Below are 21,403 nucleotides of genomic sequence, written 5' to 3'. Positions count from 1 at the left end.
ATAGTGTAGAAATATCAAGCTTTACCGAAAGGTAGCTACACATAATCCAAACATCATTCAGGGCATAAATAGTACAGGTCATGCTTATGTACAGAATGTTGCAGCCAGAACACAGAGGATTGGAAGCACTAGAGTGATAAATCACATTGCACTCTGGGCGAGAATGCTTTGTCTGACTATCATTGTCCTAATTTTAAAGTTAGGAGACAATGATACAAACTCATGATTAAGGAAGAATGGTCCAACATTCTTTAAGATTGTCTGGTTTGCCAGGTGTTATTTATGTAGCTCCCACTCACAGAAGGTTGTAAACCTGTTCATTAGTACTGTGGGTGAGCTAAGGTTTTTTTTTATTATTTTGAAAAAAAATCCAGAAATCCCTCTGTAGAACTCAAACTGGAACTTTTTTGAATCTCCAATAAACGGGATAAGAGGTCTAACACTGGCATTAAATTCATCTCTGCCTAAAGATGATCACAAACATCGATGACTATTTCAGGATTCAAAATATAATAGTCTGTTGGTTAAAGAGTGGACATGTTCACTCAGCCAACCCACCCAGTGAGCATATCGACTAGATGATTTTCAGGCGCAATAACATCATCACATAAATTAAAGATGCCAGGAACTTATATTCTTGGTTTAATCCTTTATCTAAGTGTAAGCAAACAAAGTTTGCATGTTAAGAAACTACACAACTGAGCAACTCATATATAACTTTCAACATCTATTTCTAATCCAGAGTATTTTAGTAATAACGTTTAGTAATAACACCTTTTGGCTACTTGTATATGGAAATATGACTTCTGCATTATTTCAACCTTGGTATCACTTCTGGGTCTATGCAAAACCAGTCTGGGTAGTGACTCTTCCCATGATGCACAGCATTATGCAACAGAGTCACTACCCAGACTGGTTTTGCATAGACCCAGAAGTGATACCAAGGTTGAAGTAACGCAGAAGTCATATTTCCATATACAAGTAGCCAAAAGGTGTTACACGTTATTACTAAAATACTCTGGATTAGAAATAGATGTTGAAAGTTATATATGAGTTGCTCAGTTGTGTAGTTTCTTAACATGCAAACTTTGTTTGCTTACACTTAGATAAGGGATTAAACCAAGAATATAAGTTCCTGGCATCTTTAATTTATGTGATGATGTTATTGAGCCTGTATGGTATACGAGACATTTTCATGCTGAAATATAAAGAATCTAAATTCTGTCTTCTGAATAAACATGCATATTTTGCACATAGATATGTGCCATACCAAGATCAATGTTTGAACAAAGAAATATTGGCATATGGCATTTGATACAGTAATATCTCAGTTTCACATCTTTCCGAAGGACAATTTTTTCTGTATACCAAATAGAACTATCTTCTGCCCTATCTCCTGCTACCTATTTCACATGAAATAGGAAGCTGGTGGTGGTGGGGGGGGAGTTCTGGGATGCAGCTCAGAAGAGATAAGATATCTCTCTTAGTTGAGTCTTACATAATACACACATAAATTGATAACTAAGTGTTGGGTAAATGTTACTAAATATTTATTCAAAAAATAAATTAAAAATCTATTTCTAATATAGATTAGTGAATTAGCAGAATAAATCATCTGACATTTAAATGAATGAATAGCATTTTAAAAAGCAGGAGCTGCATAAAGAAAAGAATATTGTGGATCCCATATTATGAGAGGTATAATGATGAGATTCAGGGATAAACTCTGTGACTATGGGAGGCAAAGATTATGAAAGGAAGTTAGCTAAACAGACCGAGAGAAATCCAAGAAATTTAATGCTGTGTAACAAGAAAAAAAAACAATGACAATGGAAAAATAGCCTTCATGAATTTGTAATGATAGGAAAGTGTCAGATGCACTAGAAATATCTGAGTTAAGTGTTCAATTTAAGTGGATGCTGAGGAGAAAAGTGGGTGAAAAAATAAATGTATTAAAAGTATTAAATCAATTGCAAGAGCTGGATTTTAACAAGCAGTGGGATTAGATATATTACTGGCATGGGTACTAAAGGAGTTCAAGAGATAGCAATACCCCTGAACCTGGTTATTCAATTTGAGTTTCAGCACATACATGATGATTCCTAATGAATGGAAAGCAAGCAAGTTAATTCCATTATAGAAGGGTGGAGCTGACTGATTCAATGCATTACAGACCAATTAGTATTTCTGGTGTGTTTATATTTGAAAGGCTGATTAGGAATTACATCCAAATGTGGGTAGATAACACAGTGATCCTGTAGAGGACAGCATAGTTTTGTTAACACCCCCCCCCCAACCGCCATGATATCTATAAACGTCCAGCTAAATCTGAATATGATTCTGTAACACCCATTGAATAACATGGAATAGAAGTGCAATTTGGTCTCGCTATTTCATCCACCTCGGCCGGAAGGGAGGTTAAAATGGATCTTGTTTTAGCAGTCTGCTCATGGTCCCTAATAGGGTGATATCAGAAATGGATATGCCATGATACTATGACACTTCTGGATTATGTTAAGGTTTTTGATAGGATTCTAAATGTGAGATTATGATACAAAGTCAGAGGGATAGATGTGCAAAAGAGACTTGTGACATGGTTAGCTGACTAATAGGTATCAAAAAAGTGATGTATGGTAGTTGCTGAGACTATGAAAAATAGGGTGATCATGCTGGGCTCTATGCTTGAGCCATTGTTGTTTAACCTGTATATTAACAATTTTGAGGAGGGTCTTGAGTTTGATATCCATTTACTTGCTGATTATACAAGTTATTACAAGTGATAAGAGACATATCTAATCGAGTACCCATGTAGACTGACTTGAACAGGCTAATTCCATGGGCATGTGCATGTCAATGCTGGGCTCTATGCTTGAGCCATTGTTGTTTAACTTGTATATTAACAATTTTGAGGAGGGTCTTGAGTTTGATATCCATTTACTTGCTGATTGTACAAGTTATTACAAGTGATAAGAGACATATCTAATCGAGTACCCGTGCAGACTGACTTGAACAGGCTAATTCTATGGGCATGTGCATGTCAAGTTAATGTTTCTAAGTGTATGGTTGTGCATTTTGGACTGAGGACATATCAAACAGTTTTATATTAATGGGAAATTGCTGCAAATTTTCAGTGAAGTTAGTGATTTGGATGAGGGAAGAAGAAGAAGGGTTTTGGTGGACAGAGAATTGCAGCTTAAGGTCACACTTCTAAGGTGGTTAAGGCATCACATTGGATGATTAAAATGTTGAAAAGAACGTGAACTTGTAAAAAAATAAAATAAATAAAAAACTTATTTTCCTACTTTACAAGACTTTGATATGATCACGTGAACTACTCTGTGCAGATATAGTCATCTTGGTCTGAGTATTTGGAGAGACTTGAAATGATTCAGCATTAGCTGACCAAGATGATTACTGACCTATGAAATATTCCCATATGAGGACAGATTGAAAGAATGTTGTTTAGAGTTTGAGGAATCAACAGAGAAGTGATCTAAAAGAAACATAAATCATATTTTTGTACATACAAGTCTGATTTTGCAGCTTATTGCATGTGGGAGAGAACTTGGGACAAGTAGACCTTGAAACTGTCTAAAGATGTGGTCAGGAAGCATGTGAGGTTCTTCTTGTGTTGTGTAGGCTACTGTTAGATGTTATGAGAGTATCTTTAGTTAATATATTGAAAGAGAGAGAGAGAGAGGTGTTTATGCATGGGTGACTAAAAAAGGGCCCTCTCTTGATGAGTCCTTGGACTCCCTGGAAATGCTATCATAATGATAAATGCAATGCCAAGCACTCAATATGTCCCCCTCCCCATTTTATATCGATTAAAAAATACTTCCCATTAGAAATCCAATATTTTTGAATTACATAATCCGTAAATTGCAAATCTTAATAATTGTAATATTTATAATATTAATAAATTTTCACAAATTTTATAAATAATACTGAATCATTCAAAGTTTTCTTTCTTATTTAAGCTTTTAACTTATCATATTGAACTTAAAATATATAAAACATAAACATTTTAATAATTTTGAATACTGAAAAATCACAATGCTCCTACAATTGTTTAGAATCGGATAAAAGTTGGAAAAAAACTAATTTTTTTGTAATGGAGCAGTCCCTTTTATAACAACTAAGTTAAAAAGATAAAATGAAATGAGGTTTTAATTAAAGGATATTAATTTACAGTACCTGTGAAAATTTTTGAAGGTAAAGATGGTAAAAAACTTGGCAAAAGACTTGATCATCAGAGTCATGATGGTATGCAACTAAAAGTTGGAGCACAAGATAATGACAATTGAGTGCAGAAATGCATTCCGATAAACAAAACACACGAATAAAACCAATGACAAAAAAAATCAACATGGAAAAGACGAATTACTTAGAATTGCATTTAAAAAATCTGAGAATAAACAAAAAAAGGAATAAAAATCTGTTATATGTTATATACACAGTAATGTAGTTTCATATATGCTGGAGTATAAAATTGTTTGCACATATCTGGAAAGGTTTGCCATTGCTGTGATAATAGCCATTTTTACACTGTAAATTAAAGTGTATATTTCAAACAATTGAAAACAACTTTTTTAAAGTTTTTATTCTGAAACATTCCTATTTATTTGTTGAATGGTTTACTTCTTAGATAAAAGTGGCATACTTCCAGAGGAGGCTAACAGTTTAATAAACTACATTATTGAAAAATGTCCACACTTGAAGTTTTCAGGATTGATGACAATAGGTAGATTAGACCATGATCTTAATTTGGGACCTAATCCAGATTTTCAGAGTCTTATAGAATGCCGACAGCAAATATGCACAACTATAGGATTAGCAGTTGAGGATGTAGAACTAAGCATGGGGATGTCAAGTGACTTTGAGCATGCAGTAAGTATTCTGTAAAATCATATATTCTTAAAATATTTTAAAATTTATATGCACTTTGAGCATTATCAAAATGTATGGAATACCTTATGCACAAAATCATATGGATCATGAATTGTAATAAGAAATTTTAAACTGCTTTGATTTGGTAATCAAATTTGGAGATGAATTTCATCATCCAGTGTGAGACTATCAACCCCCTGCTTATTGGAGGTCTGAAGTGGCTTAATAATGTGTCATGTTTGGTCTCTGGTGTTTTGCAGATATTTATTTATTTAAAAAATAAATAAAAATAATTTAAAAATGAATAAATATATTGTTAGCCTACCCATATTACTAATGTACTATTTTATAACTTTCATGGGTGAGAGAGACGTTAAAAAATTGTAAAAATTCTACGTTTTAATCACTACTGTTAGAATGCTACTGATTTAAGTTTTAAACTTTGAAATTTTAAAGGTATGATAATGTTAGGATGACATTCTGTAATTATTATTATTATCCTGGTTCCTCCAGAGTTTGAGGACTCACTAAGAAGAGCCCTTTGTAGTCTATCTAAATACCTATCATCATCTCACTCTCTCTCAATGCTTGTAGTATCTAATGGTAGTCTATTTCACATACACAAACACACACCATGAGAAAACCTAACCACTCTAGAGATGAACCTGAGGTCTATCCCCCCCCACACACACACCAGCCATAAGCTGCAAAATTGCACCTGAATTTGTATCATATTGATTCTCTTATGGAGTAATTACTTTGAAAAACTGCTAAATTAAACAAGCAGTGCTGACAGCACAGTGGTAAAAAACACTGACCAGGCATGCAGTCAGGAATACATATCCATACTGGAAGTAGAAAAAGCCATCAAAGGCTTGAAATGTGGAAAGGCAGCAGGAGTAGATGATATTAGACCAGAAATGCTGAAGTATGGTGGTATAAGAGCGTTACAGTGGCTGTACTGCATAGTTCAGAAAGCCTGGACAGAGGAACGAATTCCCGATGAGTGGAGTACAGCTCTCATAGTACCCATATATAAAAAAGGGAAATAAAACTGAATGTGAGAATTACAGAGGTATTTCCCTACTGAGTGTTCCTGGCAAGATCTATGCAAGTATACTTGAGAAACGGTTGAGAAGAATTGTGGAAGAAAAGCTTGGTGAAGAACAAGCTGGATTCAGGCCAAATAGAGGCTGTCAGGATCAGATCTTCACTTTACGACAAATAGTCAAGAAAGCATAGGAATATAACAAGGATCTGTATTTAAGTTTTGTCGATTTGGAAAAGGCATATGACAAGGTGCCAAGAGAGAAGCTATTCAATACGCTGCAGTTATATGGTGTCGATGGGGCATTATATCAAGCAATACTTAGTCTTTATTTGAGTTGTAAATCAGTAGTTAGAATTGAAGGAAGTACAGGAAGATGGTTTAATGTTAAATCTGGTGTGAGACAAGGATGTACATTATCCCCTCTGTTATTTATTATCTATATGGATCACATTATGAAGGAAAGTAGTATTAAACATGATATCGGAATTGGAGATGTTAACGTCAGCTCTTTGCTTTATGCAGATGATGTTATACTTCTAAATAAATCCGCTACAAGTCTGCAAGATTCTCTGACTAAATTGAATAGTTGTTGTAATAGATATGGTATGAAGGTCAGCAATAAAAATACAAAGACAATGAAAATAGGCAGAATCATTGAAAATGTCAACTGTGTTGTGAATGGAGAACCTGTGGAACAAGTAAAACATTTCAGCTACTTAGGCACGATTTTTACTGAAGATGGTAAATTAAATATAGAAATAGACAACAGAATCAGCAAAGCTGGTATGGTGGGAAGTCACTTGAATAAATTTGTATGGAATAAGAGAGAAATTAGTCGGAACACTAAATTAGCTGTATACAAGACAGTGTTCAAACCAGTTTTAACTTATGGATCTGAGAGCTGGGTCAGAAGTAAAACACTTGACCAAAGACTGGAGACCACAGATATGAGAGTCTTGAGAAAGATTAGAGGCATGAACAGATGGCATCAATGGCAATATTATATTAAAAACGAGGATATTAGGAAAGAACTTGACATTGTCAGCATCCAGGAATGCATTAGCAGAGCTAATCTCAGGTGGTATGGTCACTTAAACAGAATGGGCGAGGAAAGATTAGCAAAGCAAGTGTTCTCTGCCAGGTTTGCAGCAAAAGGACCCAGAGGAAGACCAAGATATAGGTGGATTATTATTATTATTATTATTATTACCACGGGCTACTCCAGGAGTCCTTAGACTCATCGAGGGAGGCCCTAAACATCATGTTCACACAGCTGTTCAACATTCTCACAGTATCTATCATACCTTGCCTTGAACTCGCTCACTGTCATAGCACCCACAACAGACTCTGGCAGCTTATTCCACTCATTTACCACTCTAAAAGTAAAGAACCCAGCTCTAACACCCCTGCTAACCACGCTCTTGCCCAGCTTCCATGGGTGTCCCCTAGTTCTCCCACCACCAGTCCTGATATCAAAAATATCATCTGAATTAATCCTATAGAATCCTTTTAGCAATTTGAATGTCTCAATCATATCTCCCCTTTTTCGCCTATCAACTAGTTTCTGCAACCCACAAATCTTCAACCTGTTCTCATATGGTTCATTCCATAGACCTGCTATCATCTTAGTCACTCGCCTCTGGATCCTCTCAACCTCCTCCCCATCAAGAAGGAACCGAGGTGACAAGGAGTCCTGAGAAAGATTAGAGGCATGAACAGATGGCATCAATGGCAATATTATATTAAAAACGAGGATATTAGGAAAGAACTTGACATTGTCAGCATCCAGGATTGATACGGTACAAAGTGCCTTAGACGATAGAAATATAAGATCTGATAATGTTGGAGTCTTGACAAGTAACAGACTGATTTGGAGGAAAAATGTAGATAGGAAGTTAGTAATGATGTAATTTTTTTCATGTAGTACTATCATATCCTGTACACCCCTTGAGGGTACATGGCAGGAATTTGATGATGATGATGATGATTGATTCCCTTATTAACTTGTATGTTTCTGCCAGATCTCCTCTGTCTATTCCTCAAACAACGAAAACCACATTCCCTTAGTCTCCTCATAGGTCCAATTTCATAGGGCAGTTTTCATGTTGGTTACATGACACTGCATCACTGCATCTTATGAGTTGTTTCCTCATGTCTTTGGAACCCAAGTGACCATATGTGCACAATAGTTCAGATGTGGTAAAATGGAGAATAACTTTTTATTACAAATTAGCATTCTCTTCAACTGTAGTAAGTTCTCATTAATGTAATATTCTCTTGCAATATCCTCATTCCAAAATGCATTACCTTGCACTCAGAAACATTAAACTGACCATCATTAACGTATATCCATAGAATTTGTGTGCTCAAGTCAGGCATTAGATTCTGTATCAGATATTTTCCTTATCACTCATCAGATTCAGTGTCATTAGGAAATAACTGAATATCATCCTCTAGACCAGGGATCGGCAACCTTTTCAGACTCGCGGCCACATTCAACTTTTATTTTTAATAATCGGGCCGCAAGCATTTAATTAAGAGAAAATAGGGAGTGAAAAAATACTTAAGTTATCAATTTTTATTATATCAATTTTAAAAAACACAAAAATATTTAAAGTACGAGATATGAAACAAGCATGAAAATGAAATTCAATGAAAAATTATCACGTAAAAACAAAGTAATATAGTTTATGCATCACAATATGTGTGTCTCCTTGCTTAATGTGACTTTTGTGATTGTTTTCCCTTAGCCAGATTATCTAGATCCACTTTACAACCTGAGGTGCAAATTCGAATCGAAGCATGCAAAGTTCATTAGTCAGTTCAAGAAGAAAATATATTTTTTCTAAAACAATGCTTATTCACAAATGTATGTGCTTCCAAATGCGACTATCATCTTCTTTGTGAAACTGTTAATACTTCAAAATTAATTAATACTTCACATATTTTTTAGTAAGTATTGATAAAATTTTTGGATATTTTCTAACGAAAATGTGTTCTTTAATGCTTCATTGTGCTGTAATTCCAAAACTGCCATCTATAGTTGGTTTGGTACGTCATCAATGTCAACATTAAAAATGTTCAAAAATAATCGCATTTCGATGCTATTTTTGTGAAAATCAACAAATCTTGTTGAAACTTCCGTTTGTAAATCTTCAACAATACCAACAAAAGTTTCCTTTTGTTTGTATTTCCAAGTTGCACAGGTGATATCACGAAGTATAGGTATAAAATTATTTTTAATTTATTATTCATATTATAAAATGTATTATTTAAATAATTCAACATACGGGCCACATGCTATATAAGTATGGTCAACTTTATATGGGCTGCATGTGGGCTGCTGACTCCTGCTCTAGACCATCCCCATTATCATTAATATACAAGTTAAACTATAAATATCTTACATGCAGAACCTTGAATATGGAATCCTGCCAAATGCCTTGGCAAAATCCAAAGATAACATAGTATATCCATTTCTCTTATCTAGATCTGTTACTTACTCTATTCTAGAATGCAAACAGATTGCTAAAGCAAGAACCACCCTTAACAAAAAAATCATTCTGCCTATCTAGTGGATCATAGTGCTGTCTTTCTATCTTTGGATGCAATTCTAACCTTTCTTTCTAATACCTTGATGACCACACCAGAGATATTGATTGATCTATAATTTGCTGTTGAAAGTTAATTTTTCACTTCGTTAGAATATAATAAATTTAGTTTAATCCTTTATCCAAGTGTGAGCAAACAAAGTTTGCGCCTGAAAGTATCTTCAGGACTGGGGTAAGGTAGTGCAACACCAGGATGACTCCTTGCAAAGGTGGAGCAAGCTACTAACACTCCTATCTCAGTATTTCCGATAATGCAAAACCCATCTCCTTGCGGATATGTCTAATGTTATGCATCAAGGGAAGGGCCGCTACCCAGACTAGTTTCGACCTTTATTGAGGTCTCTTCAGTGGGAGCCAGGCCCAAGTGGAGATACCAGCCAGAAGCATTAGTAAAGTCATCTCCACCTATAGGAGTTGCCAAAGAGTTGTCCTGGTGTTGCACTACCTTACCCCAGTCCTGAAGATACTTTCAAGTGCAAGCTTTGTTTGCTCACACTTGGATAAAGGATTAAACTAAATTTACTATAATTCGCTGCATCACCATTCCCAACTCTGTCTCACTCACATTTCATTTATTAGTAATTATTAATCATCATCATGCTGAGACTCAGTTGAGTAACCAGGTCAGGAGTATTTTGCTGTTTCTCTCATGCATTCCTTCAGTACCCATACTGTTATACCATCCAACTTCACTACAGTGTTTAAATCAAGCTCTTGCAATAACTTGAATATGCTAAACTCATCTATATATATATTTTTTTTTCATCTAGTTCCCACCCATCAGCATCCACAGGGATAATGGATCTGTCTGAAAAGAATGCTTTACCAAATGACAAGTCGAATTGGATAATCTCTTTTATTTTATTCAAAATCTCCATGGCACTTTCAAACTCTTCATTCAGCTGGCTACCTTCATTATTTCTTCTAAGGACCAACTTCATCCTCTTGCGTACCTTGGAGTGTATGGAGTTTCTTGTGCTTGTTTACCGATCAAACTTGTCGATTGGTAAACATCTGCCTTGAAGAACACAAAAATTATATCTGTGACCATCTATATGGCAAGTCAAGACTGACAGACTGGTCCAGATGTTCCTTCACACAGGATTAAATGAAAGAAGATGCCTTTACTACATTAGACATTGCTGTAGGTCTAAGAGACTATTTTAGAATCGGCATTGGTTATGAGGTATACTCCCCCAATCACTACTAAATTTCTGCCAAAGTTCTGGGAGACAGTCTTTCTGAGACCCAATAGCCTGTATTTCAAAATTAACTTTATGGTTATCTGGCTCCTAGAGAGGTTCCATGGACATTAGTTCTTTTTTTTTTAGTTGCAATTTGAATTGTTTCTGTAATGATCTAGTTGAGTGCTGTGTACTGTCACAATTGCAGTTTGTGCTCTGAAGATACTGGATAGAAACCAGCAAAATATTACTAATTTTAATAAATTATATACAGGCAGTCCCCAGGTTAAGAAAGAGATACGTTTCTGGGAACATCTTTAAGTTGGATTTGTATGCAATTCGGATCCCTGATGAATAGCACATAAATGGTAATAGTAATACTATAATTGCTCATATGTAGCAATAATAATACAGTGTAAAACTAATAATAATAATACCCCTGTACTGTAATAATAAGTTACAGAAACTATAATTCAAACAAACAGAATGTGAAAACAGTCATACAAAAAGTTTAAATAGGAATAGAAATTTTAAAAACGAATATTAATGGTTAACAGTCCTTGATGTTGCATTAATGTCTTGCTTACTGGAAGGGACATTTTTGAGGCAAGATGGTAGGCTAACATTAATCGGAAGATGAAGTGGGTGAAGCGGATGAATAGAATCAGATTTTGATTTTATTGCTGGAGGAGGGGAGCTTAACACTGAAGTTGATTTCTTGAAAAAGATATATAGAGTTGTTTGCACAGCGTTTTTCTTTCTTTTTTTTTTATTATAAATGGTCTTGTAGCATGTAGCAAAGTAGAAGTGGCATTTACACTCTACGGCACTTGACTGCACAAAGAAAGGAGTTGGTGGTTCAAATCTAGTCGCCGACTAGAGGAAATTTTTCGAAGCCTTTTATTGACCGGTTCCCGAGTTAGTCGATCTCTGGCACAGGCTAGCGGGTTTTTTCTCCCGGAAACTCAGGTTTTTTTTGTCCCGTAAACTCAAGAAAATCGACCGTCAAATCCACACTATTTTCAGACATTAAAAATATTGTGTTAGGGTTAGGGACAACGAGATGGCGGCACTAGCTTGCCGCTGCCTTCACTGCATACCAATGAATCAGTGATAGCCTTGGGCCAGCTATCTCTCTGATTGGTTGCCAGTGGAGATTGAACTGCCACTCAGTCTCCAAAAAGTTAGATAGGGTAAACGGCTCCGCCTACTCCCTATACGGGAACAAATAGGCGTTAACTGATTTTTTTTTTTTTTTGGTCATGTAGTAGTTAATGTTCTCACTAACTGCATGGTAAGCCGCTCAGTGTTAGGATCTTGCTCTTCAAGCTTAGCAAATCCTGCTTCAATGAGAAGAAAGACTTAAGCTAATTCTTTTGTCGTAAACTTTTTCGGTTCTGGATCTTCTGATTCTTTGTGTTCTTGTGTTTCTATCAGCTGCTTCTCTATCTCCATTGGTTTGTAAACATTTTGTCTGTTGGCTCCTTCTATATATTACACTGTTATTTACTTTAATTTGCTTTATACTCTAATTTTACGCTTTACACTTTTACTTAAGTTACTACAGATTATCTAAATTCTAATACCTTAGGAACCTTGGAAAATTTATTTAATATTACGACTGTGCCACCAAGACTCCCCTTTATAAGTATTAAATATAATTACGATTACCTGCAGTATCTCTCTAGATTAGGGATGCACAGACCGCAGCCCTCCATTGATTTGCTGGCGGCCCACCTCACCGTGTATTATTTTAACTTTAACAAGTTACATGATAGGTAATTTTTAAAAATAGTACATGCACAAAGCAAAGTAGCTGTGACGTCACGATTGCCTGTCTACTTATGATAATTGGTTAGTAATAATGTTAACAAATTTTATAATTCGTCTATTTGTCATAGGAGTATTTTGTTTTCATAGGTGCGGTTGTTACAATTAATTATCACCCCTAGAAAATGGTAAAAAATAAATTTTACAATGGATAAAGCCAGGACCAAGTAGGAAACGCAAACTACAGGATGAAAAATGGCAGTTTCAGGATAGCTGGACCGAAAAATATGGTTTTGTGCAGTCGTTTAATAATATCGTGTGCTTCATTTGCAAAAGTGCTGTAGCCATACCAAAAGAATACAATATAAGGAGACACTATGAAAGTCGGCATTCTACATTTTCGAATCTACCCTAAGAACTACGTAAACAAAAAATTTCATCTTTAAAATGAGAATTGACAGGTCATCAAGTGATGTTTACAAAACCTATTCAAGATTCAGAAATCGCAACAGAAATAAGTTTTGAAATATCTCGCCTTATAGCAAAAAGGTGCCGACTATTTACAGAAGGAGATTTCGTTAAAGATTGCCTTGAGATAGCTGCTAAAAAAATTTGTCCTGAATCAGCCAAAAATGTTGAGAAAATTCAGTTAAACAGGATGACTGTGCAAAGAAGAATTACTGCAGTGTCGGAAAATGTAAGGGACTAATCTTATTCAAAGAAATTTGCCTATTTTTCATTAGCTATTGATGAATCAACTGACATTACTTCCACAGTTCAGTTGTTAATATTTGCACGTGGAATAACGCAAGAGTTTGAGGTAAGTGAGGAGCTGATTGGAATGTGTTCATTGTCAGATCAAATGAAAGGTAATGACATGTTCACTGGGCTTTTGGAACAGTGTTCCAAATTGATTTAGATCTGGCAAAATTATCAGGTATCACGACTGATGGAGCTCCTTCCATGATAGGAGCTAATTCTGGATTGGTAATATTATTGAAACAGCATTTGGGATGGCACGATGATGAGTTGATACAATTCCACTGTATAATCCACCAGGAGAGCTTGTGCCCTAAGAAGCTTGGATTTGAACATGTCATGAAAGTTGTGTTTCAATGATTAATTTTATAAAATCCCGTGGCCTTAATCACCGACAATTTTAAAAAGTTTCTTATTGAAAGTGAATAAGGGGACTTAATTTTTTACACAGAAGTGAGTTGGCTAAGTTGTGGACAAACATTGGAGTGGTTCCTAAATTTAATTGATGAAATTGAAATCTTCATGACTGAAAAAAACAAAAACGTCCCTGACATAAAAAATCTGGATTGGTTATATGACTTAGCCTTTCTGGTTGACATTACTAATCATTTAAATACGTTAAATACGTGACGTCAGGGCAAAGATCAATTGGTTACTCAACTTTATGGCCACATTTTGTCTTTTCAGTGCAAGTTAAATCTATTTCAAATCCAACTGAAGTCAGGGAATTATAAGAAAGTTTCTGAAAAGTTCAGTGTCAACTTCAAAACTGTGTATGTTGAAAAGATTGATAACTTGATATCAGCCTTCAAGGATCGGTTTTCTGATTTTAAAAAACCGTTGCTAGATTTATTTAGCAATCCTTTTGCCATTTTGCCCGAAAATGCACCCGAATCAGCACAGCTTGAACTCATCGACATTCAAAACGATGAGAGCCTGCGAATAAATTTAATGAAGGCAATTTAACTTCTATCATTGTGTCGATAAAAACAAATATAAATGGTTGCTAGATAATGCATTAAAATGTGCAGGCCTCTTTGGCTTAACATATATTTGTGAACAAACTTTTTCAGTCATGAATATCAACAAATCGAAAAATAGGAACCGCTTGACCGAAAATTTAGAATCAATTTTGCGGTTGGCTACTACAAAACTCGAACCAAATATCAAAACAGTTGTAAAATCAATGCAATGTCACACATCGAATTAAATTCACTTACTTTTTATTACCTTTTTTGTAACAATTATGATAGGTATAAATAAAATAAACAATATATGGTAGATAACTTTCAAGTTTTTTTGGCAGCCCTCCCATAAGTAACTATGCGGCCCTCGGCCTTAACAAGTTTGTGCATCCCTGCTCTAGATCTATCTCAGGCTTTATTGACAGTTGTCTCATCTCATCTCATCTTCCTTATACCCTCTTTTACCTTGCGGTGTCGAGGGTCCATTGATCATCGGACCTCACTCCGTTTACAGGATAAGGTGGTCAGCCTTATGCCCCGGTGTATCCTATGGCCTGTAGTGTTGAGTTCTCGAGGCCAGTTTGCCTGCTTTGCGGGATGAAAAACCCCAGAATAAACTGGGGAAAAAACCCTGCTGTCCACGCCCAAGACTGGCTAACTTGGCTATGGCTGAGGAAGATCCTTCAGCTCCTCATGTCACCGACAGGAATCGAACCTAGGACACTCCTTCCCCAGGCATATGGTTGCGAAGCGCATAGCCACTAGGCTAACCGCGCAGACTATTGACAGTTGTGGCTACTCTTATTTAACTTCGCTCACAAGTTTGCATTTTATTTAGAAACAGTGCATTGGATTAAGGACCAGTGAATACACATTCTGTAACATAACAAATTTATTAAAGTAGGATGCAACTACACAGTGTCATAAACGAATTGACTCTTATTAAACAAAAAAAATCTAAAGCTAAGAATTATGATATCTCAATAATTGTGCACACATTAAAACATGCACCAATTCCATCATACACCAATCTATAATCTCATCCCAATACTGATTTGTTCATGCAATATATATATATATATACTTCAATCAACAAGTTTCTCATATCTAAATTATACCAATTATTCCTCAACCTCTTAGTCCGGAACAAATAATCATAATTTAACTTTGTAAATGTCCTGCCGAATATCAGTCAATCTTCCGCAATGTTAAACATACACATAAAGGTTTTACTCACAGTTCTTCTCTCTTGGCACATATATCTGAACTGGCTCTTTCATCTCTTATCTGGTTCCACTGACTTCTTTTCCATCCTGGGTCTCAGCACTCATGCGGGCTGTCTTTTCTTTAGTGGCATTGCATCGTGGAAGGTTTCTGGGGCTTGGAGCATATTACACCGATACTGACTGCTTTTCTGTCTTGTGTCCCAACATTCGTACGGGCTTCCTAATCTTTGGTAGCATCGCATCGTGGAGGGTTCCTGGGACTTGATGCATATTATGGTTAGATTTCTCCTTCGACACCTCTCTACTTCTCTCCGGACATCCAATGGACCCACACCCGTGATCCTGGATCCTAAGACACTACAAGAGGAGATTGCGTTTCTGCATACCTGCTTCCTTCCTTGTTTCTTCCTCCGCATACCAGCATACTGCCATTGCATTGCTGCATACTGCCTCCGCCTACTACATACTGCATCTGCTGCCTCTGGATTCCCCTCGAGTTTTTCTTGATCCTTTCTTATACTTCCTCTTCCGGCCCCTGGATTAAGGGTTGAGAATCCCTAAAATTTCTGTGCAAAAGGGGATGTGACCTTCAGAGTTGTTGATTACTTCTGTTTCCCACAAAACACAGAAAACAATCTTATTTACCAACCTTGGGCAATCCTTAGATGTTCACCGCCTCTTGTTGCACTGTTCTTGAGATATGCATTAGGTTAAGCTCAACCAATTGAAGGCACTTTACATTTTATAAACAAAGCTTCTAAGCTATTTCTTTGAAATCGGAACCACTTCAAATGCAAGGCCGCTTTCTAAGTCATTGCCCTTGAAATATACAGTTTAATATTCCTATCGTTTCAATATATACTTGCATGGTTTTTCAAATCACAAAAATTATTATTACTACAGAGTTAATATAAACCTTATATACAAAATTCATAATAACAAAAATCCACAATCAGTGTTAAATTACAACATCCTTCTATATACAATATTTGTGGCCTCTTTAAAAGTAGTTAAGAAATAAATGCAAAGTTAAGAAAAAAATTCCTACTGCATCGAATTTTACAGGTTAATTGGAATTCTAGTAAGTCAATGACATCATTTTCATTGATGTCCAATTGCAGCGCATTGCCACTATCCACCACAGCCTTTCTGGTTTCGACGATGTCTTCTTATGTGAAGTCACGAAAATCATCACAGAATTGAAGGCACAGTTTGTTCCACACTCCTTTAATTGTTGATTGCTTCATTCCTTCGAAGAATCAGCAATGTGTTTGATGGCATCATGGATATTGTAATTCTTTCAGAACTCTCTCAAGGTCATCACATCACCTTCGGTAGCCCTGACTACTTGCAGAAATGCATGCCATAAGTAATAAGCTTTACATGCAGAAATGACTCCCTGGTCCATTGACTGTAGTAACGATGTAGTGTTGGGTGGTAAAAACACGACCTTTACATTATGGTTCAGGTCATCTAAAGATGTTGGTTGTCCAACGAGAGCAGAATTTTAAAGGGAATTTTCTTTTCCGAACAATAATGTTCCACAGCAGGAATAAAACAGTTCAAGAACTAATCTTATAATAACGAGAAGAGCTGCTTTAATAATGCAGCGAAGTGCAGGTTTGTTTACATGCTCAAAAGACACTAGTTCCTGAATTATTAATTTACTTATTTAATTAATAATTATTCTTATGGGGAGCCCATTCATAAGTACAGAACAGCGTAAATCAGGTTGTCCGTAATCCAGGGACCGCCTGTGTGTGTATATATATAATATCATCATCAAATTCCTGCCATACCCTCAAGGGGTATACAGGATATGATAGTACTACATGAAAAAAATTACATCATTACTAACTTCCTACCTACAATTTTCCTCCAAATCAGTCTGTTACTTGTCAAGACTTCAACGTTGTCAGATCTTATATTTCTATCATCTAAGGCATTTTGTATCGTATCAATCCACCTATATCTTGGTCTTCCTCTGGATCGTATTGCTGCCAACCTGGCAGATAACACTTGTTTTGCTAATCTTTCCTCGCCCATTCCGTTTAAGTGACCATACCACCCGAGATTAGCTCTGCTAACGGATTCCAAGATGCTGACAATGTCAAGTTCTTTCCTAATATCCTCGTTTTTAACATGATATTGCCATTGATGCCATCTGTTCATGCCTATAATCTTTCTCAGAACTCTCATATCTACGGTCTCTAGTCTTTGGTCAAGTGTTTTACTTCTGACCCAGCTCTCAGATCCATAAGTTAAAATTGGTTTGAACACACTGTCTTGTATACAACTAATTTAGCGTTCCGACTAATTTCTCTCTTATTCCATATGAATTTATTCAATTGACTTCCCACCATACCAGCTTTGCTGATTCTGTTGTCTATTTCTATATTTAATTTACCATCTTCACCAAAAATCGTGCCTAAGTAGCTGAAATGTTTTACTTGTTTCCACAGGTTCTCCATTCACAACACAGTTGGCATTTTCAATGATTCTGCCTATTTTCATTGTCTTTTTATTGCTGACCTTCATACCATATCTATTAGAACAGTTATTCAATTTAGTCAGAGAATCTTGCAGACTTGTAGTGGATTTATTTAGAAGTATAACATCATCTGCATAAAGCAAAGAGCTGACATTAACATCTCCAATTTTGATCATATGTTTAATACCACTTTCCTTCATAATGTGATGCATATAGATAATGAATAACAGAGGGGATAATGTACATCCTTGTCTCACACCAGATTTAACATTAAACCATCTTCCTGTACTTCCTTGAATTCTAACTGCTGACTTACAACTCAAATAAAGACTAAGTATTGCTTGATATAATGCCCGATTGACACCATATAACTGTAGCGTGTTGAATAGCTTCTCTCTTGGCACGTTGTCATATGCCTTTTCCAAATCGGCAAAACTTAATTACAGGTCTTTGTTATATTCCCATGCTTTCTCGACTATTTGTCATAAAATGAAGATCTGATCCTGACAGCCTGTATTTGGCCTGAATCCAGCTTGTTCTTCACCCAGCTTTTCTTCCACAATTCCTCTTCTCGTGGAAGGGCTTAGACGTTGGTTATGCATTTTCACTATATAATTTAAGGAAATTACAACGTACTAGGATATATATTAAAATAAATTTTAATATATTTCAATATTTCGGCAACGTCACATTGCCATTTTCAAGAACTTAAGTACAAGATACGTGCACGCAGGCACAACAAAACAAGTAAGTGAGGAAGAAGTAGGAAGCTATTATTTCTCCTAAAGTTCTGATTGTGCCCTCTAGCGGGCAATGTTGGTATTCTTGGGCGATTTTGCTGAAGGTCTTCTGATGTAGGTTTCCCAAATTTGAGGAAGTCTCATGCAGCCAAATTTGTTGAGGTTTGGTTCGTTTCTTAGGGCTGAAGCTGATTCCATGAAAAGCCTTTCATATCTGTATTTGCTACGGTGTATTATCCTGGCTTCCTTCCACAGTATTCTGTGGCAGGTATCCAGTGCATGGTCAGCAAGACCAGAGTGGCTGTATTGGTGAAAATGGATGTAGTCCTTGTGTTCTGAAATTCTGATATTGCTGTCCTGCCTGTTTGGCCAAAGTAGGACAGCTTACAGCTGCAAGGGACCTGGTATACACCAGGTAGGTCTGCGGGGGGGATGTTGATCTTTAGTAGAGCGGATAAATGATGCCAATTTTTTATATGGTCTGTAACAAGAAGTTATGTTTTTTTAAGATTTTTGTGATTTATTCCGAGGTGCCTCGGATGTAGGGTATGGTGATGGATTTAGAATAATCCTTGTTGTGAGGGGAGGGGGAGGTTGTGGTTTACTGGTTTCAATATTTTTTTTCAATTTTAGCCGTCCTACTTTGGCCAAACAGGCAGGACAGCAAATATCAGAATTTCAGTACACAAGGACTACATCCGTTTTCACCAATACAGCCACTCTGGTCTTGCTGACCATGCGCTGGATACCTGCCATAGAATACGGTGGAAGAAAGCCAGGATAATACACTGTAGCAAATACAGATATGAAAGGCTTTTCATGGAATCAGCTTCAGACCTAAGAAACGATCCAAACCTCAACAAATTTGGCTGCACGAGACTTCCTCAAATTTGGGAAACCTACATCAGAAAACCTTCAGCCCAATCACCCAAGAACACCAACATTGCCCGCTAGAGGGCACAATAAGGACTTTAGGAGAAATAATAGCTTCCTACTTCTTCCTCACTTACTTGTTTTGTTGTGCCTGCGTGCACGTGTCTTGTACTTCAGTTCTTGAAAATGGCAACATCACGTTGCCGAAATATTGAAATATATTAAAATTTATTTTAATGTATACCTAGTAGTTGTAATTTCCTTAAATTATAAAGTGAAAAAAAAAAAAAAATCCACAATTCTTCTCGATCATTTCTCAAGTATACTTGCATAGATCTTGCTAGGAAAACTCAGTAGGGAAATACCTCTGTAATTCTCACATTCAGTTTTATTTCCCTTTTTATATATGGGTACTATGAGAGCTGTACTCCAATCATCGGGAATTCGTCCCTCTGTCCAGGCTTTCTGAACTATGCAGTGCAGCCACTCTAAGACTTTTATACCACCATACTTCAGCATTTCTGGTCGAATATCATTTATTCCTGCTGCCTTTCCACATTTCAAGCCTTTGATGGCTTTTTCTACTTCAAGTATGGATATGTATTCCTGACTGCATGCCTGGTCAGTGTTTTTTTTACCGCTGTGCTGTCATCAATGCTTCTTTCATTTAGTAATTTTTAAAGTAATTACTCCATACTTCAAGGATATCTTTTTCTCCCGCTTTCATGTCACCTTTATCATCTCTAACACCTTTTACAGCACTCTTTCCTCCATTCCTAAGCTTCTTCAACAACCTCCAGAATATTTTGCCATCTTCTTGATATTTATTTTCTATATTCTTGCCAAAGTCTTCCCATTACTTTTGTTTAGCTAGTTTTACCACAGTGTTTAGCGTTCTTGCAATTGTCTCTGTATTCTCTATGAGCACAAGCTGATTTATTTGCCAAGAACTTTTGATATGCTTTCTTCTTTTCCTTCACTGCATCTTAACTTCCTGTGTCTACCATGGAGTTTTAATTTTTCTATCCTTGCAGACAACTTCACCACATGCTTTCTAGCTGAATCAATCACGGCTTTTTTCAAGGCTTGCCACCGAATCTCCCAGGTTTGATTCCTGTTCTCAAACTCTTTCATTTTTTCTTCAATAATCATTGTGTATTTTAGTCTACAGTTCATATTTGAGAGCTGCTCAACTTTTATTCACTTTAAAACTTTCTTACATGTTATTCTTTTCAATATGAACAATTTTATCCTGCTGAAGACTAAATAGTGATCACTTCCAATTTCAAATCCTCTGTACACGCTGGTGTCCTGCACCAGGGAGAAAACATCACAACAACAATAACATAGTCAATGAGACTTTTCTTATTCCTAGCCTCTTCTCTCCATGTGAATTTGTGCACATTTTTATGTTTGAACGTGGTGTTAGTAATAACCAGTTCATGTCCAGAGCAGAAATCCAACAGGTATTTGCCATTACTATTAGCTTTGCTCTTTTCTCCAAATTTACCCAAAATATTTTTGTATGTCTGACAATCATTTCCTACTCTGCTGTTTAGATCCCCAACAAGGACCAACTTTTCCTTTTTCATTGTGTCAGTTGCTTTTTCTAAAGCCTCAAAAAATTCCCCTACTTCTACCTTAGTAGAACCTTCTGTGGGACCATAGGCACAAATAAGTCTCATTGTTCAGTTCCCCATTCTCATATTTGCCCCCATTACTCTACTTGAAAATTACTGCCATTCAAGAAGATTAGCCTCGTATTTTGTGTTGAATACTATGGCTACTCCTTCTTTTCCTTAATTGTCATTGCCTGAATATAACATTTTGTATTTATTGCTCA

At 36.2% G+C, this 21,403-nt stretch overlaps 1 protein-coding gene across 3 annotated transcripts in view; it reads left to right on the top strand.

The window, feature by feature from the left end:
• Positions 1-21,403, top strand: part of LOC150106485 (pyridoxal phosphate homeostasis protein) — a 171,803-nt gene that overhangs the window by 112,052 nt on the left and 38,348 nt on the right. For all 3 annotated transcript variants that reach the window (XM_090392475.1, XM_090392473.1, XM_090392474.1), the window contains one exon: positions 4,649-4,890. In XM_090392475.1, coding sequence (XP_090248601.1) covers positions 4,649-4,890 — 242 coding nt within the window. The remainder of the gene's footprint in view (positions 1-4,648; positions 4,891-21,403) is intronic.

This window comes from Typopeltis vanoorti, chromosome 5, assembly GCF_054136105.1.
Source record: "Typopeltis vanoorti isolate ZY-2024b chromosome 5, IOZ_Tvanoo_1.0, whole genome shotgun sequence".
NCBI classification, from domain to species: Eukaryota; Metazoa; Arthropoda; class Arachnida; order Uropygi; family Thelyphonidae; genus Typopeltis; species Typopeltis vanoorti.
The sequence above is the reverse complement of the archived record's forward strand: the minus strand, read 5'-3'. Positions and strand labels throughout refer to the sequence as shown.